Source organism: Leucopleurus acutus, assembly GCF_964270905.1.
Source record: "Leucopleurus acutus genome assembly, chromosome: 12".
NCBI classification, from domain to species: domain Eukaryota; kingdom Metazoa; phylum Chordata; class Mammalia; order Artiodactyla; family Delphinidae; genus Leucopleurus; species Leucopleurus acutus.
Window position 1 is genome coordinate 14,791,691 of NC_139154.1, and position 27,902 is coordinate 14,819,592.

Below are 27,902 nucleotides of genomic sequence, written 5' to 3' on the forward strand. Positions count from 1 at the left end.
TGCTGGCTGCAGATTTTTCTGAAGGAGCTATTGCCAAAGCACACAGCAAATGTTGCTTCAATGCTCCTTAAATAATTTTCCCAGCACTCACTTACTTTAAGAGGAGCAGTCCAATTGGCATCCAGCAATCTCATTTATCTCAGATTTGGAAATGCTCCTGCCTTACCTGTTGAATGTTTTCTCTCTGTATGGGCACCAGATACACTGTCCTCCGTTGCTTTTAACCTTCTCCATTGCAGTAATGACACATTCCTAGTGTGCTGGCTGTGTGACCTTGGATTATTCCCTAACCTCAAGAATCCCTTAGTCTTCTCATCTTCCTGATTGAATTATTATGAATATTAAATGAATTAAAGCAAAGTGAGCGCTAAATTAACGTGAACTATGACTAATTTTGCACCAACCTAATTGCTGATTTCCCTGTGACCAAATCCATCTAAAAATTATGACACAGGGGGCTTCCCTGGTGGCGCAGTGGTTGAGAGTCTGCCTGCCGATGCAGGGGACACGGGTTCGTGCCCCGGTCCAGGAAGATCCCACATGCCGCGGAGCGGCTGGGCCCGTGAGCCACGGCCACTGAGCCTGCACGTCCGGAGCCTGTGCTCCACAAGGGGAGAGGCCACAGCAGTGAGAGGCCCGTGTACCGCAAAAAAAAAAAAAAAAAAAAAAAAAAAAAAAAAAAAACGACACAGAAGACCTAAACTGTACCTATTTCATAATTACATATTTAACTAGAAATTAAATATGCAGTTAAAGCAAAGACTAGAAAAGAACATGGACAAATGAAAATAGTAGATTGGGAGTCATGGTAGGTGATTTTATTTTATTTTTTATTAATTTTTATGGAGTATGGTTGCTTTACAATGTTGTGTTAGCCTCCACTACACAACAAAATGAATCAGCCATACACATACATATTCCCCTCCGTTTTGGACTTCCTTCCCATCCAGGTCACCACAGTGCATTAGGTAGAGTTCCCTGGGCTATACAGTATGTTCCCATCAGTTGTCTATTTTATACATAGTATCAACAATGTATATGTGTCAATCCCAGCCCCCCAATTCCTCCCAGCCCACCACCCTCCCCCTTGGTATCCATACATTTGTTCTCTACGTCTGTGTCTCTATTTCTACTTTGCAGATAAGATCATCTATGCCATTTTTCTAGATTCCACATACGTGTGTCATTTTAAGATATTTGCTTTTCTCTTTCTGACTTACTTCACTCTGTATGACACTCTCTAGGTCCAAGTACGTGATTTTATTTTTATTTTATTTTTATTATTGTATTTATTTTTGGCTGCGTTGGGTCTTCGTTGCGCGCGGGCTTTCTCTAGTTGCCACGAGCAGGGGCTACTCTTCGTTGCAGTGCACGGGCTTCTCATTGCGGTGGCTTCTCTTGTTGCAGAGCACGGGCTCTAGGCGCACAGCCTTCAGTAGTTGTGGCACGCAGGCTCAGTAGTTGTGACTCACGGGCCCTAGAGCGAAGGCTCAGTAGTTGTGGTGCACAGGCTGAGTTGCTCCGTGGCATGTGGGATTTTCCCGGACCAGGGCTCAAACCCGTGTCCCCTGCATTGGCAGGCGGATTCTTAACCACTGCACCACCAGGGAAGCCCCAGGTAGGTGATTTTATAATGTACTGTTTGTATAACATGGGAAAAGTCAACCCAAAATAGTCGTATTGGGTGGATTTAAAATTTTGAAATGCATGTAATACATATATTTTGTGACAGCCATATATATATATCTTCCCTTCAGTTTCTGCGTTCACTATAGCTCTGGTTACCTATTGTCACATAACAAGCTATCCCAAAAGTTAGCAGCTCAAAAGAAACATTTTATTTTGCTCATGATTCGGGGGATCAGGAATTCGGGGAGGGCTCCAAACGGAGCTCTTCTCTGCTCCACACGGCAGCAGGTGAGGCTGGAGAATCAACTTCCAACATGGCTCACTCACATGGCTGGCAAGTTGGGACTGGCTGTCGACCAGGAACCTTGGTTCCTCTCCATGAATCTGCCTGGGCTACATCACAACACTGCCGCCAAGTCTCTTCCCCAGACCAAGTGTTCTAAGAGACAGGAAGTGGAAGCCGCCAGCCTCTCAGGGGCCGGGTCTGGAAATTGGCAGTCACTTCTGCCAAAGTCTATGACTCAAAGCAGAGACAGCCCACCCTGAGATTTCAGGAGAGGGGACACAGACTCCACCTCTATGGGGAGAGGGTCAAAGAATTTGTGGCCATTCTTAAACTGCCACAGTTACCCTTTTCTCATGCCAGCTTGCATGCCGAAGCGACAGACAAGGCACTACCGTTTCATACCTCATACACTTCCTCTCTCACCTCAGCCTCTCTTATTCCTTCCTAGATCCTGGTCCTTTGCCCATCTGTCATCTCTCACACCTGCAGACGCTCATCTCTAGTTACAGATTCAGAAGCTACACTACATTGCAATGACGTACTGTTAATCAAGAGCTTTGGAATCTGGTAGACCTGGGTTAGAATCAACTCTATCAATGACTTGCTGTGACCCTGAACAAATTACTTAATATCTGACACTCAATTTCCTCACCTGAAATAAGAAGCCTACTCATAAGACTGCTGGGAGGATTAATAAATAACGTATTTGGCAAAAACTGTAATGTCCGACAATGCCAAGTGTTGACAAAGGCATAGAACTGGAACTTTATACACTGCTCGTGAGAGCATATACTGCTTCAAGTTTTGGAGACCAACTTGGCAATATATGATAAGATTAAAGATGAACATATACTACAATGCAGTGATTCTACACCTAGATTTAGACCCTGAGAAACTCCTGCACAGATGCCCAAGGAAATCCATATAAGAATACTAATGGATGGACTTCCCTGGTGGTCCAGTGGTTAAGACTCTGCACTTCCACTTCCGCCTGTTTGATCCCTGGTCAGGGAAGATCCTGCATGCCTGGCAGCGGGGCCAAAAAAAAAAAAAAAAAAATGCAAGAATACTAAGGGTGGCACTGTTTTTAATTGCCAAAAATTGGAAACCACCTAAATGTTGACCAGGAAAAGAGATAATCAACTGTGATGTGGTCATGTATGGGCCAGAGCTACTCATACTAACACGGAGGAATCTCACTACTACAATGTATGAAAAGTAATTAGAATGAAAATGCACATGGTGTGAAGCCATTTACATATAGCTTGAAACATGCAAAACAATGTTATGTCTTATTTAGGGAAAAAAGCATGTGTAGTAAAAGTAAAAAGAAACAGTAAACACTAAATTTGGTCAGTTGTCAGTAGTCCTGAATGGAACAAGAGGAAAACAGTCCAGGCCCTGGAATCTTAAACTACACGGTGGGTACAAGAGTGTTCATTATTTTATTCTTTTTATAACCTTCTCTATGTCTGAAATATTTCACATCAAACTTTGAAAGTTTTAAAGACCTATTTATAGGGACTTCCCTGGTGGTCCAGTGGTTAAGACTCCGCGCTTCCACAGGTTCATTCCCTGGTTGGGGAACTAAGATCTCCCATGCCCGTGGAGTGGCCAAAATAAACAAGTGAATAAAGACCTATTTATAGTGAGTATGTGTGCAACGCCGGGGATGAGACAAAGGCTCAACGTTCACTAGGAAATGCCTTCATGTTCACTCCGACATTCCACCCCTTGTTACCTACTCAACCTTGGGACCCTCTCCTTCACTCCACCCTTAAGCTAGAAAAAGGTGTTTCCATTTTTACAGTTCAAATGAGTGTGTGACTGAGGTCATGAGAAGCCACATTTATCTGGTTGCCTGGATCTGGACCAACTGAGTCAGACTGGATTTTGAGAACAGTAACTTTTTTTTTCCCCAAGGGAAAGAAATCAAATTTACAGTTGCACATATATACAATGGAATATTCCTCAGCCATAAAAACGAACAAAATAATGCCATTTGCAGCAACATGGATGGACCTAGAGATTGTCATACTGAGTGAAATCAGAGAAAAAGACACATCATATGATATCCCTTATAAGCGGAATCTAAAAAGAAATGATACAAATGAACTTACTTACAAAACAGACTCACAGACTTAGAGAACAAACTTATGGTTAGCAGGGTGGACGGGTGGGGGGAAGGGATAGCTAGGGAGTTTGGGATTGACATCCCAAACACACGGCTATATTTAAAATGGATAACCAACAAGGACCTGCTGTATAACACAGGGAACTCTGCTCAATATTATGTAGCAACCTAACTGGGAAAAGAATTTGAAAAAGAACAGATACATGTATATGTATAACTGAATCACTTTGCTGTACACCTGAAACTATCACAACATTGTTAATCAAGTATACTCCAATATAGAGTAAAAAGTTAACAAAGAAATCAAATTTATAAATATGCCATGTGGTCAAACACTAACAGTGGGAAGATTTTTTAAAGTGCTGATTTGAGAACAAGGCATGCCAGTATACCTAGTTCAGTTCCTTCATTCCCATTCAATGGAATGTAACAGACAGCACTCATTTACCCCACGTGACCACTGTCGGCTGCCTGTTTCCAAGTTCTGAACCGTGGAAGCATGTTGGAATCCTCAAGAGAGCTTTTAAAAATCCTGTGCCCAGATCCCACCTATACCAATTAAATCCCAGTGCCCCTGGAAAGAACCCAGGCCTCAGGTCTCCCGATGAGTCCGGTGGGGCAGGCACAGTAGAGAATCACTCGCCTATTTGGTCCTCTCAAGAGAATAACACCCTGAAACATCAGACACCACCTGTGAATTCAGGTCGTTTTCCCTCATCCTTTCATATGTAAAATACTCATTAATTCCTTCTAAAGCTTTTATAATTCAAGACAATTATGGATACAATGACAGAAATAAGACTGCTTTCGGCTTCGGACAGTGTCAAAGTGACGGCTGGCTGACTACACCGTGTCTGTTCTACCCAGTTCTTAATAATACAACTCCAACTTTTAGCCAAGACGTGGTCACCCAACTGAAAACCGCCATTTCCCAGAGCAAAGTATGAGGGAGATAAGAGAGCTTTCCTTTACCAAACGAAGAATGCCAACTAATAAAGGTTCAAGGTGTAAGAAAAATAGAACATCACCCATTTTACAACCAGTTTGGCAAAAATGGATTCAGGCAAGATTCATCAATGGATACTGAGGCCACTGAGTGCAAGACGGCTGTGAGGCACAGGACAGTCACACAATCTCAACATCTCACCCCACAGATAAGGTATTAATTCCAAACGTGCTCTGAAGATGAAGAAATCCGGCAGACGCCCCTGTGTTGGCTGCTAAGCTAGACCGCATCTCAGCTGCAAACCCAGCCCTCCCTACTTTGTGGTGCCGCTGGGGCTGGAACTCTCCCAACCACATGTGTTTGCCGGCTTTGGTCACAGCATGCATGTGGGATCTTAGTTCCCTGACCACGGATGGAACCCGGGTCCCCTGCATTGGGAGCGTGGGGTCTTGTTCCAATTGTTCACATTTGTTCAGTAGGGGAGCTGTGAGGACCTGGCCAGGAAAAGGAACTACTCCTGGTCAGCTTCCTGTTCCTTCCATTTCTTCACATTTCTTCATTCCCACAGCAGCAGTTCCCCCACCCCAACCAGCTGCATCCTGTTGGTAGTTGTTCAGCCCTCACAGAGTCATCCTCTTCACACCTAGCCGCCAGCGTGCCCTCCTCAGGCGCTTGGGTCCCAGGCCCATGGGACTCCTTCCAAACTGAGACACCATTTCCAGCCCATCAGTAACTGGCGGAAGAAAAACTTCCTTCTGTGTTCTTGGGATTTTTTCCATCACTCACAGTTTAACCGAATCCTAATTTATACAGGGTCTGAATACACTTTTCTTCAAAGGCAAGCCACCAAAATTAAATCCTTCATTTCAGATTTAAGAAATACATAAAGGTACAGTTAAGAAAAATTACTTAAAAGTCACTCCACAGTCAAGGAAAGGTATCTAGGGGAATCAGTGTTAAGTTAACCATGACCGTGTCAAGAAAAGTTACATATATTTATTTGGAAGATGAGACCAGTTAGTAAACACTACTTAAGAAGTGCTTAAGAAGGCACACTTTACGGGCATTATTTTAATTAATCCTCATGAAAATCCTGGGACCTAAGTACCATTATTATCACCAATCTTCAGACAGGGACCTGAGGCTCAGAAAGATTAAATGACCTCAAGGATCCACAAGTGGTAGAGCTGGAATTTGAACCTAGACAGGCCTAGCTCCAAAGCTTATGTTCGTAACCACTCCACTCCACCACACACAGGAAGTAATCACTGTCTTTAAGATCGCTGATTCTGGGCTTCCCTGGTGGCGCAGTGGTTGAGAGTCTGCCTGCCAATGCAGGGGACACGGGTTCGAGCCCTGGTCTGGGAGGATCCCACATGCCGCGGAGCAACTGGGCCCGTGAGCCACAACTACTGAGCCTGCGCATCTGGAGCCTGTGCTCCGCAACAAGAGAGGCCGCGATAGTGAGAGGCCCGCGCACCGCGATGAAGAGTGGCCCCCACTTGCCACAACTAGAGAAAGCCCTTGCACAGAAACGAAGACCCAACACAGCAAAAATAAATAAATTAATAAACTCCTACCCCCAACATCTTCTTTCAAAAAAAAAAAAAAAATCTCTGATTCTGGGGCTTCCCTGGTGGTGCAGTGGATAAGACTGCACACTCCCAATGCAGGGAACCTGGGTTCCATCCCTGGTCAGGGAACTAGATTCCACATGCATGCTGCAACTAAGAGTTCACAAGCCGCAACTAAGGAGCCCGCCTGCTGCAACTAAGACCCGGTTCAACCAAATAAATAAATTTTTAAAAATAATTAAAAAAAAAAAGATCTCCGATTCCAATGGCAACTTTGAATTTAAAGCCCTTTTCTGTGGTAGTGATGACAGAACCACTCTAAGAAAAACCAAAGATCCTAAACAGAAGAGTCACACCAACTCTATACTCACAAGCTGACAGTAATTCCAAAAAGCTGGCGAGGCCAACCACATTTAGACTGAAGGAGAGCTTGCCAGAAGCCAAGACCTTAGCTAAAAGATCACCTCCCTTCCAAATCAATAAGGTACACACAAGGCCCATTGTATGACTATTCAACGAATGGGCAACATTGACTAACATTCCCAGAACGTGGCTCCCTCAAAGTTTTTAATTGAAATTCAATTTAATAAAAGCTCCCAGAAAAAGACATCAAATCAATAGGCTCTTGGTTCTTCCAGGCTGAAATCTGATCTCTAATGGTCCTCGTACACAGCACAGGCTTGCCCTGGGACTTCCAAAACTCCATTACCCTTAGTGCTAAACTAAAAGGTACTATTTCACTTTAGAAACCAAACCGGCAACTCATCTGTCAACGATTATTTTGCAAAGCAGGTCACAGTTAGTTGAAAATTATATTTTTCCAATTAGCACAATGGGAAACACTAACGGAGGCATTCAGCCCAAGCCTGCAATTACAGAACGTTTGCTTGCTTCTGGAAATAGAATGAATGGGAAGTAGAAACCTGCTATCTAGGTCTTCAGCAATAATCCTCTGGGAGGGGAGACCTTGCACTAATGTCAGCAGTCCCCAGAAAAACAAACATCTTGCTCCTTTTCGTAAGTAGCCATCTGCACTGCATCACAGTGTGTTCAGCTGAGATGAAACCCTGCTTCAGCTCTGAATATAACAAAAGGGGTTTCCACAAGAGCGCAGTCATTAGAAAGGCAAGCCAGTGAGCAGCTCTAATATTTTAGTATTAAAAAAAGCTATTAATAAAGTCTCGAAAGTCCCCATCTGTCACAAAAGTAACAGTTTGGTAGAAGCACCTCAGCAGTCTCCAGTTAGCTGATTTTTCTCCGATTTCAAAGATCTCACTGTGTCTTGGGTGCAAACAATGGCATGGTTGAAGAATTTAAACCTCTCAAGTAGAGGCAAAGACAAAGACAGAGAACGGAGTTAAAGAGAAAGGACTTCCACACCATGGGGTATGAGTTCTGTAACCTTACTGCAATTCTGGAGCACTGAACAAGATTTTCCTGTGAAGCAAGAGAAAACCATGGCAATTAAAATATTTGCAAATCGTACGCACTGCACACACACAGTGCAGAAAGCGTTTAATAGACCAGGCATCCCTACGCCACTATGTTGTAGAGGGAACACCGCAACCCAGGTTGTATGAGCAAGTGTTCTGATTTTGTCACCTTGGGTCTCTAGGAAACTCTGCGTTGCGGAAAGGTGAAAGGGTGAGGTAGGGTGAGAACAAATCCTTTTATTTCCTGCCAGTCAGGAAATGAACTGTTGGAAGCACTGGGAGCCTAGAGCTTAGCCCAGCTTGCAAGTAAACATGACTGTGTAACATTTATCTAGTTCTCAGTTACCATATTGCAGTTTAACCAGGTGACTCGTCATTGACCCGTTTATCCTGTGAATGATACTGTTCATTTCCTGTTCCGGTTGCTGGTTTCATGGATCTGTCCAGTGTGCAAAAGGTCAGCAAGTTCTACAATTATGTGCACTTTTCTGTATACAATATATTTCAATTAAAAAATCCTAAATTTCATCTGCAGGAAACTAATTAATTAATTAAATAAAGTGTTTGAGGCTCAGCTTCCAACATTTTACCTCTTCTTCACCGTTGAGAAATAGCTCTGGGAAGTCCCTTCATGTGAAGTTCGGGCCAGGCCAGCATCACTTCCTCTGGGACATCTGCATCCTTTTCATCACAACCACCTTCCTCATTTACGCCGACACGCTCACCTTCACTAAAGCGCCTCCGGCTGCCTATCTAGAATCTCTCAAACAGTAGCAGCATCAACCCTCCCGTGTTCAAATACAACTCAATTCACGTCCACTTTGAATCGTCCAAAGTTATTTGCAGTGTAGTCAGTTTCTGCCACACTGCAAATTACTGCTGCTTTTTGCCATGATGCTTTCAATTTCTTCCAAGCCTCAGCTGAAGCAATCGTACAATCTCCAGTTATAGTACCAATAGCCTGTCCAAACCTGTTAAAATTTGAAATAACCTCTTTGTTGGCTGGATCAATGAAAGTTGCATTTGATGGTAAAAGGCAAGTTTTCACACTTTCATTCAAGCCCGCAAGAGAACCTGGAACATAATCCAACTGCGGTGCTAACAGCCTACAGCATCTCCTCTACCGCTGGGAACGCTACTAAAAAGCTCTGTTGTCAGTGAGTGAACTGAATAATAGCTGAACGGCAACCAGACACCAAGACGACTTTGAAAGAAGCGAACTGAGAGGTCATTCGTTGGGCCTATGTCCATCTGTTCCTCTGGAAATGGGATTTGTGGACCAAAGAGCTAGCATTAAAGTTTGTACTGTACGCGATTCCGCAGTTAAAATATACCATGGCAACTGAAATCTGAACCGTGTTACTGGGGGACTGGTGTTAGTTACCTAAAAACTGTGGTAATGAACGCTGCATTTGGAACCAGGCAAAAAAACAAGGTACTGAAAACGGGGAGACTAAAATACACTGTGACCTTTGCCCTAGTGAGCCCCGGAACTCTGAGCAATTAGGCCTTTACCACCCAAGATTCTCTCTCAGGAAGCTGCTACAGTAGGGTGTTCTCCCCCAAAACGGGGGAATAAACCAAGAAAAAACAAAAACATGGGCTACAGGAAACAGGAAATCCAACAAAGGAGGTAAAAGAAATTTCCAGAATGGCAGAGGGAAATTTCAGGATGCAGATGTGAAACTTGTCTAGACTGGAACAGGTCAGAAGTTGTGAGTGAAGCTTCCCTGAAATATCAGGAACTTTCCTGTTGCTTCTCACAGTCCTAAAAGGGTGACAAGCACTTAATTTAAAAAAAAGGGGGGGTGGGGTGGGGCGGTAGAGCTTATTCCAGGGAAAACAAAATGATCACAGTATATACGTACTATAAGACTCAGCAGGGCTTCCCTGGTGGCCCGTGGGCCATGGCCGCTGAGCCTGCGCGTCCGGAAAAGACTCAGCAGCTCAGTGATATTTTTAAAATACTCTCAATTTTGATCTTACCAAAATTAAGACCGAATTATACAGCAAAGGTGGGAGGTTAGGGTCTGTGTATAACAGTGTTAGACTAGAACTAAGCATCATTTTTCACTATGGGACATCAAGAGCTAAACACTGAAAGGGCCAAATAGTAATACAAATACCAAAAGAAAAGCAAGTGGTTGCCTCAGCAAAGAGGGAAGTGATGGTGGGAGATCCCTGTTCCATAGAAGCCTTGTTGAATCACTTGACTACTTTATTATGCATACATGCAACCTTAATGAAAATAGCTTGGATGGGGGGAGAGTAAAAAAAAAAAAAAAAAAGGCAACATCTAATAACGCCCAAGAGAAACAGCCCAGAGTTCTCACCAGCCTGTGTCCCTGGCCCACAGCAGCTATTGCCATACATGGAAATACAGATCCCCTCTGGCCTCTTACTAGCTCTAATGGGGTTCCTCTTCCCCAGATCTAGCTGCTCTTCCTAGAGAAACACATCCTTGGGTCAAGTACTTCCTCAGCTGTCCTCTCCTGGGCCAAGGGGAGAGTCTTGGGGAGAGTCACTACTCTCCATTTAATCACTGGGCAAAGACAGGATCTGGGTTTGTGTGAGGTCACGTAGCACCAGGAAAGGAAGTCAGCGCCAAAACTCAGAGGGTCTCCTGCAGGACCCTCAGTTCTGGGCTTACTGTTAGGTTCCTCTTTACCCCAGGCCCCCCTCTCCTTCCTCAAATAGTCACAAGGCTACCTTCAGCTAGCCTGGGGCTGTCCATTCTCTTTATTTTGGCTGCACCGGGTCTTAGTTGCATGGCACACGGGATCTTTAGCTGTGGCATGTGGGATCCAGTTCCCCGACCAGGGATCGAACCCGGGCCCCCTTCATTGGGAGCGCGGTGTCTTACCCACTGGACCACCAGGGAAGTCCCTGTCTGTTCTCTTAAGATTAGGAAAGATACAGTTCAGTATCTTTCATCAGCTACAAAATAATGTTAGGAACTACTGCAAAAGGTCTTGAGAATTATGTATATAAAAAGCTTAGTGCAGTGCCTGACATGAAACGGTGAACATTTACTAAGTGAATCCATGGCAGGTACGCAACCAGTGGTCCAATTTCTCAGGCACAGGTCAGGCAAGCATAACCTTATCCTTGTTGCAGTCTGGCTTCTACAAAGCATCTTGCTAAAAGTCTAAGGACAGGACCCATCAATCTAGTTTGCAAAGCCATGCACTTTTGCTTAACTGTCCTGATCAAGCCTAAAAGAGATAATGGGTCAAGACTGAAGAATCCGACACTGAGAATTTTTAAATGAAGCCGAGCTACACACACGAAACACGAACACTCATTTTAGCATTCTAATAGCAAAGCTACAAATAATCTAAATAAGGGTCTAGTAAGACAAACGAATCCATTCAAACAGGAAAACTTTGTGGCTGTTAAAGACAATGAGTAGATACGTGTTAACGTGGAAATGTCTAGGATGTGCTGGTAAAAAATACTGAACAGTTAGAAATGCCCCATGGAGGAATGTCATGTATATTCTGGGATCACAAGAAACGTACCAGGGAGGAGTGGGGAACTTTAAGCTAGAGGGCAGTTCTCACTTGTTAAGATACCACATTCTCCTAAGAATTGCATAAGGCTGACTGATCGGGAGCTGAGATGCTTCAAATATATGAACAAAACGAATGAGACATGTTTTCTAAAAACGGTAGGCTTTTTTATTCAGTTAAGAGGTAGACAGATGAACATGGAAGGCTGGCCCATTTAACTCACCCGAAGTTCATATTCCACTGCATTCATCCATCCCACACTGCCAGAAATCTTAAAGAAATAACCAAGACTGCCAGAAGGATTTTTCTTCCTACTTCTTCTTAGCAATCATAGTCAGTGAACTGCCTGCAAAGAAGTTACTACTAACTAAAATTTTCACCGCGTCCAAAGAACCTTGTCCTTGTAAGTAAGAAGTTCACGTATGCCAACAGAACCTGCCACTACCGACAGGAGGGCAGGGTACAAATGACGATTTTTCTAAGAGACTACAAGGGAAGCTTCGGTTACGGTGTGTGCTGTTAAGTCCCTGTGCGTGTTGGGGCAGAAGCTGGTGAAACCAACAAAGCAGAGCACACTGTCAAATGGCTCTGAAGGGTCGTTTTAAAACGACACAAAACAAACAAACAAAAAATCACAAGTTATCTTCAGAGACAACATTAAAACATAATGGAATTGAAGCCTGATACAAAAAGTAGAGAAATATATACAGGAATTCACAGCCCAGAAGGAAAAGGAACCTCAACAGGAACCAGTGGAAACCTGGCTACTTTACATAGCTAATCTTGAGACAAGTCATATTTAGCACAAAAGCAATTATAGCACAAGTAACGCTTCCCTCCCACAGCTCCCAAACTTTAAAGAGACTCCTGTCAGTCTTCTATAACACTGTAATTCATTCTTCAAAGGAACAGGAATGTGTACGGTGGTCCCAAACACTGACCCGAATTTTCATCTCAAACAGCTTCACACTCTGAGGATGACATATTTGAAGACTGCCATGATAGCAGCACTGATAACGCCAGAAATGGGGACTGTGACAAACCAGGCCATAAAAATGTTGCGGAAGAGTCGCCAATCAACAGCCTTTTTGGATCGGAGCCAGCCAACGGACACAACAGAGCCCACCTACGGGAGAAAGCAATCAAGGAAACTGGTTACTGAAGTGCCAATGGCATTTTGTTAAACAGACCCGTGATTCTTAGGTAGGTAAGGAGGCCCGGACTGCCGGACCGATCCACGAAAGCTGGCTTGTAACAAGACGAAGGGCAATATAAAATCCAGTCACGGAATCCGTGCTAATTGGGGTAAAAGAGGGAAAGAAAACTCCCTTTTCCCTTCTGAGCTGCTGGAATGTAATGAACTACATTAATAATAATAACAACTGCTTTAATAATAGATTCCTTTAAGTTTTAGGTTTCCCAAAGATTCTAGAGGGAGGCTGCTATTAGACCTAATAGCCAATCACCCGTAGATCTCTCTGGAAGAAAAAGAATGACTCAAAGGCTCCATGATGAACTAACTTAAAAATTCCCTTAAGGAAGCCAGTTTCTTCCTTTCCCTACAGTTACCCTATGGTTATTAGATGGTCATCAAGCCACCTTAGGACTCAGTAAGTTTCTCAGGACTTCAATCCTGAGATGCTCTGAATATATGCTTGCTTCAAATAAACTGCCCTTCAACAAGCCTCACAGACTTGCTACCTCTATAAAAAGGGGCTTTTGCACCGTTTGGGGAGAAAATATACTATCTGCTTAAATAAAAGTAACAGACGCTAGAAATTGCACAGTGTGTATTTACATCCTTAGAGTCAACTTGTCCTAAACTTGTGAACTCTTCAAAACTCCCACGGTATAACACCAAATTATCAAAGGAAAAAAACCAAAAAACAAAAAGAACAAAAAAATACCTCTCGACGTATCTACTAAAACCACTCAAAAGACACAGTACCTCTACATTACACTTACTTTACAATGTGTTGTACTGATGGGAAGGCCAATATTCGATGCAATTACTACAGTGAGGGCAGATGCCAGTTCAATACTGAAGCCGCTGTGGACACAGATAGATCACTTGTCAAGAATGGAACTTAAATTCTGGTAAGTTAGCACTACCCCAAAGTTCACACAATCTTGCTGTGCTCTATCCAGTGACAAAAACTCCACCAACATCTTTAGTTTGCTCTAACTCCTGAAATCTGCTTTAAATCAGGCCATGAGACTGCTCTTCTCTTTTCCAGCATTTGAGGTTTTAAGGTTTTCTGGAAGCCCATTCTTAAAGCTTGCACTTTTACTTAGAATTTAGTAAACATCAGTGTTGGCTCCGTAAAGACAGAGATAAAAGCCAAATGTACATAGCTAGTAAGTCTTAGCACACACATCCTTCTCAGAAGTTATTTTGTTAAAAAGAGTCCACCGGAGTTGAATAGATAAATTATGTTTAAGGGCCAGACGATAAGGAAAATCTAAAAAGTTCACACCAAAGAGAGAGGAACATCAGGAACTTATACAAACTTGGTTACTTTATGTAGTACCACTGCACAGTATTACGTATCTTAAGAAAATGAGCATTAACCTAGTAAGACCTGCTTTACCAACTTACCTAGAGGGTGTGATTGGTGTCAGATCTTTCCCCATGGTCTGGATAACTCTCCTTCCCCAAACCCATAGACCAATACAGATACCAACACCACCATAGAGCAGAAGCCATATTGGTGTTGCTACTTTTGAGGAAACATCTCCCGTGTCATAAACCAGATACAAAGCAACCAGAGGACCGATGGCGTTGCTGAAAGAAAAAGAGGGCAGGGATGATTTTTCAGGCAAAACTAAAACTTGGCAAGAATCTAGTTGTTAACTGATCTACTAAGTTTTCTAAAGCAAAGCTTTCATTTGAAACTGGTCTTTCTTTCAAAGGAAATAAATGGAACCCCAACGTACACAACAGAAGAAAATGAGAGCTCTTCTCAGAGGGGAAACGCCACGCATCTGGTGGCCTGTCTTCCTACAGGCCCAACTAAAGCAAATTTTGGGTTCTAATGAACAGGTGACAAACCACAGAACTAGGATTAACCACCTACAAATTCATTCTAGGGGGCAGTGATTCTGTCAAAGAACTGGCTCCCATCTCGATAAAAGGCTTCTCTGTGGAAGATATATGTGTTTATCACCTACAGAAACAAACATATTCTTTGTAATCTCTGAAGAAAAAATTTTTCTTCCTGTTTTTTTAAGTCAATTAATTGCTATTACCTCATCCTTTCTGCATTATTCAGTGTCCCACGGGTGGTATAAGTACCAAGGCCACAAGCAGAACCTTATAAAGGGATTAGGCGGCACAAAAATAGCACGAGCAATGCCAAGAATCATAATCGACTGACCTGACGTCATTGCCACCATGGGCGAATGACCCAAAGCAGGCCGTGAGGATCTGCAGGAACTGGAAGAGGAGAGACACTTCTGGTTTGTCCTGGTCACACCATTCTTCTAGAGAGCTGGTGCTTCCTTTTCTGTCGCCCAGACCCATCTCGGCCTTGACACTCATGTCGATCTCGGATGCCGAGTGAATATCAGACACGGCGTTGCAGTAACTGGTGTAACTGTCCATCCGAATTCGCTTCTTGCTGTCTCCGTTAGGCCACGTCAGCTTCTCCATCTCTTCACCCTTCTGTTCACCTTCTTTGGCACGGAATGAATCCAGGGGCATGCCACAAATTGCCATGGTATAGGAAGTGTAGCTATTGTTGCGCCTCAAGGGTTTGTCGCCAGAGTCTCCCATGCAGTCGCCCACCTTGGCAAGATGTAGCTTGTGGAGCAGCTCTTTGTACAAGCCGGAGTCCTTATGCACCGTGTGATACTGATAGTGGCCGCTGGAGTTTATCTGGTTACTGACAGCTTGATTGAACTGAACTAGGTTCCCATTAGGCAGCTGCACTGCACCTGGCCAAGACCGAAAGGTTACACTCAATGCCCAGAGCATCAAGTCCGAACACAGAGCCTCGCAGCAGTGCTGCTGACAAAGGGAAACTCGCCTTTCCCCACCCGAGGAGAGTCCACTCACCGTTCATCGTGCCATCTATGCTGGTTTCCTCTTTCAGGTCCACGCTGGGAAGCCTCTCTCGCTCTGGAGCTTCCTCCAGGTCTCCGAGTTTGAACGAGACCGTTCTCTCCTCCACTGCAGCCCGCAGGGGCCCAGTGGCTGCTGACCCTACCTCTGAGACGGGATTCCTGGTTTCGGTATCACTGAGAGACAACTTTGTTTCTTCACGGTCTTCTTTCAAGCTATTCTTTTTTTCCATTAAGGGGCTTTCAGAAGGACTAGACTTGATTTCTCCTAGAAAAGAAGGATGTTTTTGTTTGGTTTTGACCAAACTAACTTGCTCTACATTTCCCCTTTCCTCACTTCAAAAAAAAAAAAAAAAAATCCTTCTCAAAATAAGACCACATGTAAACTTCAGTGAAAATTCAGGATAATTTTCCTGTCTGCTTTATTTGCCGTATCGCTTAATCTCTCACTTGGGAAGAAACCAGCGATACAAATGCAGAACACCCTATTACTAGGGGTTGCAAAGTTTTTTTCAGTGAAGGGCCAGATGGTAAAAATCTTTTAGGCTCTGTGGACTCTGCTATAAATTCTTGTTCTTTATAGAACCCTTCACAAATGTAGAAACCATCCTGAGCTTCCTGCTGACCCCTTCTTGAGGGGAAAGGAGCTCAAGCATGGGGCTGACAGATAACTAAAAATTCTGACTGCATCTAGTGCACGTCCTTTTTAAAAAGTGGCCCCAAATTTCAGTCTGTGAGTTCAAGCAAAATGACACAGCTCAACGCGGGCAACTGAAGGTGACTTGAATTTCCACCTCTAGAAAACAAAGACATGTGCCTTATGGTTCAAGTTCCATGACCAGGTGGGAACGTTTTCTGCCTCTGCACCAATGCCCAGTCTGTTTCCGTGTTCATTCAGGAATCCCGGTCAAGCTACCAACCAGGGTACAGAACATTAGCAAGACCTGTCTCATCTTCTCCCAGACTGAGGGAGCATCAAGGTCACGAAGTCCTGAAGGCCGCCAGACTAGCGCAGAGCCTCTCGGAGGCTCCGGAACACAGCTGCATGACGCAGCACTCTCCCGGTGCCACTGCAGTCTGTGCAGCCCTGCGCTTCTTCAAAGAACAGACTTATATCACCACCCGAGCATTTGCAGATGAAAAGGGCGGAAAAAGGTCGTCTCAACAGAGTTCAAGGAGTAAGGGAAGGAATACAAGATTTAATTAAGACCCATACTAACCAGAATGTATGCCATATTTGATTATACTGAAATATTACATACAGTAATGGTCTAAATGATCCCTTCATGACACCCGAAAATGTCTACCTCTGGAATCTGTGCTCCAATTCTGAAAATGAACCAAATCTGAAGTCAGATAATATAGTAGCATAGCTCTGAATATCTGAATCTGAAGGCGTTGGTTTTGGTAAATGTTTCCTGTGAAAATATTTCATACCTACCTTTTATTTTTCATTAAGGTATCCTCATCCTTCTCAATTAATGTAGACTACAACTTCTCTGTATTTATCTAGCATGTCACTGGCAAGTGATCAAGGTACAGTTAAAAAAAAGAAAAAACAGATTAAGTGCCTAGCTTGTCTGGCGGCCCAAATAAGGTCAAATACGCCTTATGACTAGGTCTCAGGTCATTTTAAGTTAATAAGAACGTAGTTTGGACAATAAACCTACATCCACGAATTTCCATGTAAATTTTCTGGCTTTACCAATCTATCCAAGTAGCAGATTTTTACAGACGGTTACACACAAAGAAGCAAGCACAGCATTACTAGTTAAGATTTTCTGCTACAACGTGTTACTTACGTTCAATTTTTCTCTTCATCCTGGGACATACAAAGAACCAGACGATAAGGGCACAGAAAACTGCACATCCCACCGAGATGAGGATGGTACCCCACAGAGGAAGTTTGTCAAAGCCCAGCACTAGGAGATAAAATGGTGCATCTTGAAAACCCCAGGGCAACTGCCCCCCTGTAATAACGTGTCAACCCTCCTCTGGGGACTCTGGGGTTCCCCAAGCCAGCCCATCACCCTTTATAGCTGTTGCCAGCCTTAGGTCCACAGGATTACTGTGTTCGTGGCTATACAAATCTGGGAGAAAAATCCCATAGCATGTGAAATCCACACCAGTCTGGCCTACTTTAAACACCTGCTAGACTGACATCTCCCAAGCTCCTTCACATACTAGGCTTTTTCCTTTCTTTGCTTTAGAAGACAGATTACTACACTGAGCAACTGCAACTAGCTATGAAAATAAACGGAAGCTTTCCACTGCCCAGCCTCCAGATGGGAGCGGCCACACCTTATGTTTGCACATAAGATTTTAACGTTAAGAAAGGAAAGTGTCCCGGTCGTCACATTTCTCCTACTGATGTAATCAGTTCTCTGTGGAAGTTATCACATCCATTGTACGAGCAAAATCCTTTAGAGCAAGATTATCTCTTAGGACGCATTATCAAACTAAGATACATTTATCTATCAAGGGATAAGAATAGTTCAAAGGGCTGTCTTTCACAAAAAGAAAACAGTAGAGTGGTATTCACACTAACAAGCCACATCTTAAACAGAGACATGCCTACTTCTCACAGGGCTCAGGGATCACTAACTAGTCACCTGGTTATCACTTAAATGCCAACAGCCTCCAAGCCACTCGTCTATATTTAATGACAGAAGCAAAGCACTAGAGAACACTACTTAAACCTAAAGGAGGTTATAATGATCTGTGGTTTACCCAAGAACAGCTTAGTTCCTTGTGGTTGTTTTGCATATTAGGAATTACTTATAAAATGGAAATTCTATTGTTCCTCCAAATGATTAGTATTTAAAAATCAGATATAAATCGAGGCCCCTTCAAAACCAAAGTTCTGTGATGACTAAATCTTTCCATTTTAATTCCTGCTATCAATTCTAATCATGCAGTTAGTCACACAAACTAAAATATACATGAAATTTAATCAATCTCTGTATCACAATTTAAATTTGCCTACGTTCCAAGTCAAAAAAGGAAAATGAGACTGGTTCTTTCTTGTAAATGATCGACCAAAGGACAGGACAAAAATACCCACATTCCCTTTTCAAAGACGACTGAAAATGCAAGTTTCTAATTTCACTGAACTATGAGCTTTGCTGCTACCACATAAAACATCAGTGCTTAGAGCCTCACGGAGCCTTTTTTAGTTTAACATGAAGAAGCCAATTTAAAACAGAATGGAAAGGCAGCAGCCAAGCTTTCCTTTGCCTGTAGCATTTGGTAAGGAGGCTGGTATCCCCTAAATAAGATCAATATCCTCATAAAGTTGTCTGATTTCTTTCCTGATTATTCTAACAAAGACATGGTTAAAAATACTTAGCTAACTCCAATTTTGGTCAGTGACTTATTACTTCAGTGAGGTTTACAAAGCAAGTTACAATCCATCAGTCAGAAATGAAATCAATTTGGTGGGCCACAATGAGCATTTTAAAAAGCTAAAAAGAATACTTGCAAATATGACTGCATAGCACATAGTAAGGTTAAGTAGCTTCAACATACTATTCCAGTTCTTTCCCTCTCTCCCCCTGCCTCTCTAAGTATGTGTGTGCTGGGCAGCAATGTACAATGTCTTTCTTCCAGTGTGTCACAACAGTCAAAAGATTGAAAGCCACTGACTTGACGGATCAAAGGCCATCAGGCCAAATGAACCTAGACAGGAAAACTGACTGATCAAGACACGTACTGTCCTGTCTGACAAGTTACAGGTTATCAATCTTTTTCAATTGCTAAATGAAACACGTATCACAATTTAATCCATGCTTTGCCTTCGTTCCAACATGAAAGTAATCAACGTTTCAATCTTTATATTCTCACAAATATTTTTCCTCTTAGCTGCATGAATTCTTCTTCCAAGTGCACTTAGGGCAGGTGTTAAACATCCCAACTCTTCTCATTCAAGCAGATTCAGGGGAGTAAATTTAGAAACAAAAAGGAGCTCCACTTGGGAGAGAAAAATGAGAATATCCAGCAAACCAGTCCTAAATGACTGATTATCGAAGACCAAGTATAACTAATGACTCTTCAGTAGTCGAGGTAACATCAATTCCGGTATTTTTAGCATAGATAGGAAAGAGGGAGGGAGAAGATCAAATTATCGGTGGATCCTGTGAAGACTAAAGAGTAAAGGTCTGTAGTGATTTAGAATCTGAGCAGGTCTCTTTGGTTGAAAAACTATCTAGGTTAACTCAGCATACACTAGCCTGCAGCCTTCTGAAATGGGCGCAGGCCAGCCACCTTCTAGGAGATTTCAGCCCTGTAAACAAAAAGGGGTAAATTGGGCATTTAATGCAAGTTTTAGAAACAACTTTCAATTCACATTTAAATATTCTGGTATGTACTTACAAGGTGCTCCAGTGTACATGATGGAAAAGAGGTTGATTCCAACTGTGCAGGCATAGAACACTGGCAAAGCTCGCAACCCGTTAGGAACTGGATCTGCCTGTAAAATACCATCATCATTAAGCTCAAGATCTTAAAAGCTGTAAAAACTTAACCCATTTCCATAGAACCTTATCAAAGGGCAGCTTCAGGAATTAGTTCCAATAACTATCTCCCCATAGTAGTTTCCAAGGCCAAATGGTCTTTTCCTACATTTGCTCCTGGAAGTTCCCCTACCAAGGCTGATCTCATCTTCTACATCCATCTGAATTTAAGTTTGTGTTTGCTTTAATGTTTGGGGGTTGGTTAGGTTTTTGTTGCCGTTATTGTTTTTTTTTTTTTTGTCGGCTTCGTTGCATCTTTGTTGCTGCGCTTGGGTTTTCTCCAGTTGTGTCGAGCGGGGGCTACTCTTCGTTGAGGCGCGTGGGCTTCTCATTGCGGTGGCTCCTCTTGTTGCACAGCATGGGCTCTAGACATGAGGGCTTCAGGAGTTGTGGCACGCAGGTTCAGTAGTTGTGGCTCGCAGGCTCTAGAGCACAGGCTCAGTAGTTGTGGCGCACGGGCTTAGCTGCTCCGTGGCATATGGGATCTTCCCGGATCAGGGCTCAAACCCGTGTCTCCTGCCTTGGCAGGCGGATTCTTAACCACTGCGCCACCAGGGAAGTCCCTGTTGCTGTTATTCTTAACAAGGCTACCTATTACTAGTGACTGGTGATGTCCTGAATAATCAGTTTCAACCCCCAGTGCTCTAAGGTACCTCATGTCCAGATAAAATCTGAGCACACACCTGAAAATGTACTATACAAGAGAGATCAAGAAACAGACTATGAGATATTACATTTCTTACCTGACTTTATACCTGCAATGACTTCTTAAAAACAAAACATGTAGTAGAATATACCAGCAACAACTATCTTATCTAGACATTTGATAAATATGCCACAACTAGTGATTTACCAAAGTGCTAAGATAAAAATCAATCGTACACTAGGTCACCTCCTCATTTAACAGACTGTGCCAAGCACTAAAATATGGGAGTGAATGAGACAAAGTTCCTGCTCTCACAGAACTGACACTTACATTCTAGTACAGAATCACGCTATGAAGAAAAAAGAAGGGGAAGGAGGCAGTGATGGAAGGAGGCGCACACTTTAATTCTTGGAGGTGGTGCGGGAGATACTCCAAAGACCATCAGTGGAACAAAGACACAACAAATGTGTTAGGTCAACAAGCCATAAGCCAGGTACACACGCAGGGGTAGAAAAAGAGCAGCCAGAGAGCAGGCTACCTGGAGGGCAGAATATCCCAGAGACATCAGAAAGTACAAAGACCCTGAGGCAAACACTTGAATTGTCTGAGGAACAGCAAGGAGGCCAGTGTGACTGGAAACAAGAGTTAAAAACAAGAGCACAGATCTGAATACATGAGAAGGCTGAACTTCAAAGATGTGGTTAGCCCAAAGGTTTAATGCTATCTTGAATCACAATCCAATGGAAAATCTTGGGGAGGAACAGACAAGGAGAAGAATCAAATACATCAGAAGAGTGAGGCAATGGCTTAAGATCAAGGAAACGGAAAGTAGAGGTGCCATTCCAAATCAGCAGAGATGGGCGCTTGACAAAAACCACTCTGAATATTACCTTCCCTATCCGTAGTTTAAGAGAATGCTACAGGTAGGGAATTGGTCAAAACAAAAACAGTCAATAAAACCTAAGCATCAGGGCTTCCCTGTTGGCGCAGTGGTTAAGAATCCACCTGCCAATGCAGGGGACACAGGTTCAAGCCCTGGTCCGGGAAGATCCCACATGCCGCAGAGCAACTAAGCCTATGTGCCACAACTACTGAGCCTGCGCTCTAGAGCCCGCACGCCACAACTGCTGAAGCCTGTGCGCCTAGAGTCTGTGCTCCGCAACAAGAGAAGCCACTGCAATGAGAAGCCCGCACACGACAACGAAGAGTAGCCCCCGCTCGCTACAAGTAGAGAAAGCCCACGTGCAGCAACAAAGACCCAATGCAGCCAAAAATTAATTAATTAATTAAAAAAAAAACAACTCATCATCTCTGAGTAACTCAACCATGCGTGTCCCCACCCCAAGGGTAGTCGGTAAGGTTATGAACCTGAGGTGTATATACATTTTTCTTCTAAGAACTCTCTGTGCTTTTAAGAAATTCTCCAAGGAACCAAAGACCACCCCCTGAAATCAAAATCCATAGGGTTCTAGACATTTGTGGGGGCTTCTCTTTCTCCCTCTTGCTACCTCCAAACTCCTCTTAGCCACTCCCCCAGGAGGTAACCAGGGCTAACATTTTATTGAATGTTTACCACCATATGACTCACCTAACACTTAAAACTTTACCTATAAGTAAATATCTCATCATCCAGTTATATGGGATGGGAAAGGGGGTCTTCATAACCCATTTTCAACCGTAATAGTTCATTTTTTATACATCGGACATTCCAGTAAACTAAAGAAAAAAGTTCCTGAGTTTGAAAACATACCCTAGATATATTTAATGAGATTCCTGACAGAAGGGAGAATGCTGAAAGGCCCACTTTCTTTGACTAGAATTTAAACACTCAACAGGAAAACTCCCTTTTCCCCTTATTCCTTGTTTATTGTCCCAATCCTTAACCTCCACTCTGCTTTTTCCTACTAGACTACCCAACACCCTTGGAACATTCAGAAAATTGAAAATTTTTAAAAGCACTTTTAATGTTAATTTCCAAAACAGAATCTTTAGTTGGAAAGTATCTTAGTGGTCAAATATTTAGATTTTAACAGCCAAGACCACCAAAGGTTACTAGTGTAAAGATGTTTTCTTGAGACTTAAAATCTAACAGTAACCAGAAATATTCAGCCTCATCACCTAAAAATTCATCTGTTATTGGTAGATTAAACACAAGAGTACGTGCCTGCCTGTGTGTGTGGGTGCGGGTAGATTCTCAAAGTCCATATTGAATAGTTTTAAACACTATTCCAATCATTCTTTTTTTTTTTTTAATATTTATTTATTTTGGCTGTGCCGGATCTTAGTTGCAGCACACAGGATCTCTTAGTTGTGGCATGCGGACTTCTTAGTTGCAACATGCGAACTCTTTAGTTGCAGCATGCGTGCGTGATCTAGTCCCCTTGACCAGGGATTGAACCCGGGCCCCCTGCATTGGGAGCACAGAGTCTTACCCACTGGACCACCAGGGAAGACCTATTCCAATCATTCTTGATCATGTCCATCCTCATACCCCATGAGGAATATATAATTAAGAATTTCATATATCTAACTTAAGGTCTCTAACTGAGGATAAAGACGCCTGGCATGCATTCCCCAAATGAGAGTTCTGGGGACCTGAAAAATCCCACTTTGCACCTGAAAGCATGACCATTCCTCCTCCAGAAAAGAAGTTTGTTTGGGCTTGAGACACACAAAGCCTCTCCAGAATGGGAACAATCTGTCTCTCCATAATCCACAAAGGCCCGGTGTAAACCTTTATGAGCACAAATCCACAACAGGGGATCCCAGCAATCCTCCTGCTTCTCTGGTAAGGAGCAAGCTATACAGCTCTCAAAGTACGAAGAGTTCTGATCCCTGACTACTACTAAGCCTCAAAGGGAAGCCTCACGTTATCACATTCCACAGCTGTGGGGAGTAGGAGGGTAGCTGCTATTCACTACCCGCTTGCTAAACAAGACAATGCCAACTCTGAGTCTGCTGATATCAACCAACTGTTTACTCTCAAATTATACCAAGCTATAGAGGTTTCAAGTTTTCAAAGTATTACGCTGCTATCTTTTGCCAGACTCAGGCCATGGTAAATAGTGATTAGTGAGTCACTTTACCAGTTACTGAATTTCTATAGAAAAGTACGTATCCTTCCCTAGAGAAGCTCAGAACTAGACCAAACAAACGGTTCTGAATACATTCTTACCCCTTGGGATTAAGCTACCTATCTCCCTTCACTCAGATTTCTTCAGTTCAGAAGAATTTTTAAGAACTTACAATGGACCGTTAAGAGCCATTCACCTCAGGAAAAGGACAACTTTGTTTCCTGAGAAAAAAGCATTTATTCTTACTGTAACTCAGTCCAACGACAACATCCCTTGTTGTCTACATTTATTTTGGAGCCAGCATCAGACTTCTTGATTAAAAAAAAATGCTATCAGGTCCCTCAAAAGGGATTTTCAAATGGACAGGAAATTAAATGGCTGTCTGGAATTTTTTTTTTTTTTTTGCCAAGAAAAACAAAACGAGAATTACCTTTACTGGTTCCTTTTTACCTATTCTGAGCTATTAGAGTCAAGTCACTGTGAGAGGTAGCGTGTCCACCATGAAGCTTACAAGCTGGTTTCGATAATCAACACTCTACAAATAACTATGTGGGGACCCAAACGACTCCACTTTGACTGGCAGCTAAGAAAAAGTCACCCAGGACACTGTGATCTGTTGAACCCTAAGCTTACAATGCAGACTGGCCTGCATATGACGGTGATTTGAGGTAGTTATCTGCATACAGGCAAACAAAGCCACTCCAAATACATTTCCTTAATTTTTTCTTTCAGTCTCGGCACGCTATAGTGCTCAATTTTTCCTTCCCAAATGACTTCTTGGGTATTGAAAACCTGCTTCTTTCAGAAAATTCAACATACGAGAGGAATACAAAACAAAGAATTTTTCTAACTTTCCAAGGCCACACTCCTACACACCGATCACATTTGTAATAATGCTATCGGTTTGAACACCACTGAGTGTGACTTAGTACAGGTCATAGGGGGGAGAGAAAGATTACCTTACGGAGGATGAATGCACGAACAAGGAAGAATAAAATTCCAGACATAATACCAGAAAGCAACGGTGAGACGAACCAAGACATCACTGGAATAGAACACATTAAGAAAAAAATGTCAACTAATGGAAATCAGGAACCAAAACACACTTTAAATTTTAGTCCTCTCTTTTCAAAACTTTAGCCCGTCCCTCCAATTTTACATCATTTTCTCCCATACACAACGCCATGGTAACACGACAAGAAGAATAAAAAGCCTTTTAGAATTAAACATACCAATTTTTATCAGTTCTGACCACTTGACCCCCTCCTGCCCCTTCGCCACCAGGGAGAAACCAATGGTTGCACCAACGATACAATGGGTTCCAGAAATGGGAAGCTTCAAAAACGAAGCCACTAGTTGCCACACAGCAGAACCTGAAACACATGAAGTTTTATTAAGTACGCGACAAAAGTGACAAATTCCATGATGTACTAAGTGCATATTACTGAATGTAATAATCTGAATCGAGGCAGAGCACAAGAATGGAACTACCCATGATAAGAATTTCCTCACCCGCCACTATCAGGACAACACGAATAAAAAACTTACCAAACATCGCACTGACAGAGCCGGCCATCAGCAGCTCTTGTGTCGAGTTGTACATCTCCACGTCAATCAAGCCCTTCCTGATGGTCTCGCTCACTTTGGCCCCCAGCAGGACGGAGCCCACTGTCTCAAAGATACTAGCTAGGATGCAGGCTTGCTTCAGGGTCACTACACCTGATCCCACGGCTGTACCAAACGAATTTGCTACATCATTGGCTCCCACGGAGAATGCCAGGACAAATGCAATAACGAAGCCCAGGACGAGCATCCATAGGTAGTCCACCAATGGACCAGAAGCGGCAGTAGCAGCAATAGTAGTGGCAATCAGCGTTGCCATGGTAGATGCCATTCTCTAGAGTAGTGGTTCTTTAATTAATCAGAGAATTACTGAGCGGTTTTCGAGATGTGTAAACAGAATATGAGGTATCAAAATGCTATAATAAATAATATATATTATATAAAATTAAATACTGTAAACTACGGCACAGAAACCGAGCTGGGGAGTTACTGCTATACGCTGCGTATGGGCATCTGTTGTCTGGGGTTTCTTTGGCTCTGGAGGGCTAGAAGCACGGAGCAGAATTCCATGGCGGAGAAGAGAAAGGACGCAAGTTCATCCTGGAAGGGGGGATGGATAACAATAGCAGCGCGCCCTTGCGGTCCCGCACCCCGCGACGGCCCACCGGGACTGGGGGCCCCGGCCGTGCCCGCCGCCCGCGATCCGGTGTCCCGCACCCCAAGCAGAACGCGCCGGGCGGCGGGCACGTGGCGCAGGGGACCACCTCGGCCCGCGCGCGCCCAGCCCGGCCCCCGCGCCGCCGACCCGCGCGCGCCCTCCCCGCGAAAAGCGGAAAAGAGCCGTTCCCGCGCGCGCCTCCCGGGGACCGCCAAAAAGGCCCGCGGGCGGGCGGACGGGGTGGCATGGGGTAGGGTGGGGGAGGGAGGCGGGTAGCGCCGAAAGCAGAACCCCACCGCGCCGCCGGCCCCAGCCCAGCCGGCCAGCCCCCGCGCCGCCGCGTCCACGCCGGGCCCCGGGGAGAAGAAAGAGCCTTTCCAAGGTGGCGCCGCCACTCACCAAAGGAAACGAAGGGCCGAGCGGGAGACGAGGTCCAGGCTGCGGCGGCGGGCTAGGGCCACGGACGCACGCACCTGCTGTCGGCGAGCACACGGCCTGGCCTGGGGCGGAGGCTCTGGGGATGGCTCGGCGGGGCTGGCAACCCACCCAGGAAGCAGCCGCGGACGCCTCAGCAGCCGAGAAGGAAAAGCACTCAGCACGCGACGGCAGCCATCACTCCAGCAGCGCACTCCGCCGGCCTCTACTTATAGCCGTCGCCGCGCACCGCGTGACCAGCCGCGCCTCGCGCCGCCCAGGAGCCCCGCCCCCGGGATGACGCAGCCCCAGCCAACCCGGCGGCCCGGCCGGATGAGCCCGACCGCGGCGATCATTGGCCCGCCCCGCGCTGGCGGCCACGCCCCCAGAGGGTAGCCTGTCCACGTGGGGAGGGCCGGCCTCCTCCCTGCGGCCTTGCCCTGGTGTCCTGGCACCTTCTGGCCGCGCCTGCTGGTTAGCGGCGGAGGCCGCGGGGCACCCTCACCCTGCCGCTGGAGGTTGTCAAGCGGGGATTGTAGAGGCCGCGACCAAGGTCATAGTTCCTCCCGCGCGAGCCCAGTTTTACGGAGCTGGCCGCGCCTCAAGCCGCACTTTCAGCGCACTTGCGACCTGCCGCATCCGGAGGCCACACCTGGCCGAGTTCCCTCCCTCCCTTCCTCCCGGTGACGCTGCAGGAGAGCTCGCGCCCCGGGGCTCCGAATCCATTCCCGGCACGTTGTCGCACCTGTGACTTGCCATTGGCCGGACAGGCACTGTCCCTCGCCGGGGGAGGGAAAGGGCTCACGTGGTCGCTTTACTCCAGCAGTCATGCACTTGGGTGAAAACAGACTGAGCAGTCACGAGAACCAGGTCGTCTCCCAGTCATGGCGCAGAGGCCCAGGGCGGCTGCGAGTCGTCAGTTTCCCCGTGGCAGAGCTGCGTTTTCTGCGCCGCAGCTGCGGCGCGTGGGGAAGGACACTGCTCCGGATTCAAATCCTGACTCCTGCTCGCTGCAGCGTGTCACCTTGAGCGACTTGCAGATCTCTCTGACTGCGCTCTCAGGAATGTAAATTGTTAACAATCCCTACCTACCTGGTAGCGGGGATTAAGTGAGTTAAGGTGTGTGAATGTGACTAGAACTCAGTAGGAGTTCAGTGAATGCTAATTTCGTCTTGCTCTTTCCGTGAATATTCCTGTTTTAGAATGTAGAAAAGGTTGTAAGGGTGTTCTCTTTGCATCCCGGAAGCTTTCCTATTTTGAGACAGATTGATTTCTGGTCCCCCTACGTGGTATATAATGTAGTTTTGACATTAGTGAGATTTGCTCTGCACATTTAGGGGCATTTCACTATTTGGCTTAAGTTCAAGACGAACCAATCATGCCAAGGGAGATTAAGGTCATGGTCTCTTGTCAGGGTTGTAGTGAGATTAAAGAATTCCCAACAGAAATATCTACCAGGC

General features: G+C 44.5%; 1 protein-coding gene across 3 annotated transcripts; it reads right to left on the reverse strand.

Annotated features, from left to right (window-relative positions):
• Positions 1 to 11,685: 11,685 nt before the first annotated feature.
• Positions 11,686 to 26,639, reverse strand: SLC20A1 (solute carrier family 20 member 1). 3 transcript variants are annotated; one of them, XM_082851914.1, is made up of 11 exons: positions 26,428 to 26,639; positions 25,356 to 25,970; positions 25,040 to 25,180; positions 24,767 to 24,852; positions 19,948 to 20,044; positions 17,379 to 17,498; positions 15,572 to 15,844; positions 14,892 to 15,450; positions 14,114 to 14,299; positions 13,480 to 13,564; positions 11,686 to 12,640 (listed from the first exon to the last, which is right to left on the reverse strand). In XM_082851914.1, exons 2-11 carry the CDS (start codon positions 25,699 to 25,701, stop codon positions 12,479 to 12,481), a joined length of 2,055 nt encoding a protein of 684 aa, XP_082708040.1. In that variant the 5' UTR covers positions 25,702 to 25,970; positions 26,428 to 26,639; the 3' UTR covers positions 11,686 to 12,478. The 3 variants fall into 3 exon arrangements, with proteins under 3 accessions (XP_082708040.1, XP_082708041.1, XP_082708042.1); XM_082851915.1 differs by lacking the exons at positions 19,948 to 20,044; positions 24,767 to 24,852; positions 25,040 to 25,180; positions 25,356 to 25,970; positions 26,428 to 26,639 and adding an exon at positions 19,800 to 19,814; XM_082851916.1 differs by lacking the exons at positions 11,686 to 12,640; positions 13,480 to 13,564; positions 14,114 to 14,299; ... (1 more) ...; positions 15,572 to 15,844; positions 17,379 to 17,498 and adding an exon at positions 17,524 to 19,858.
• Between the last annotated feature and the right edge of the window lie 1,263 nt (positions 26,640 to 27,902).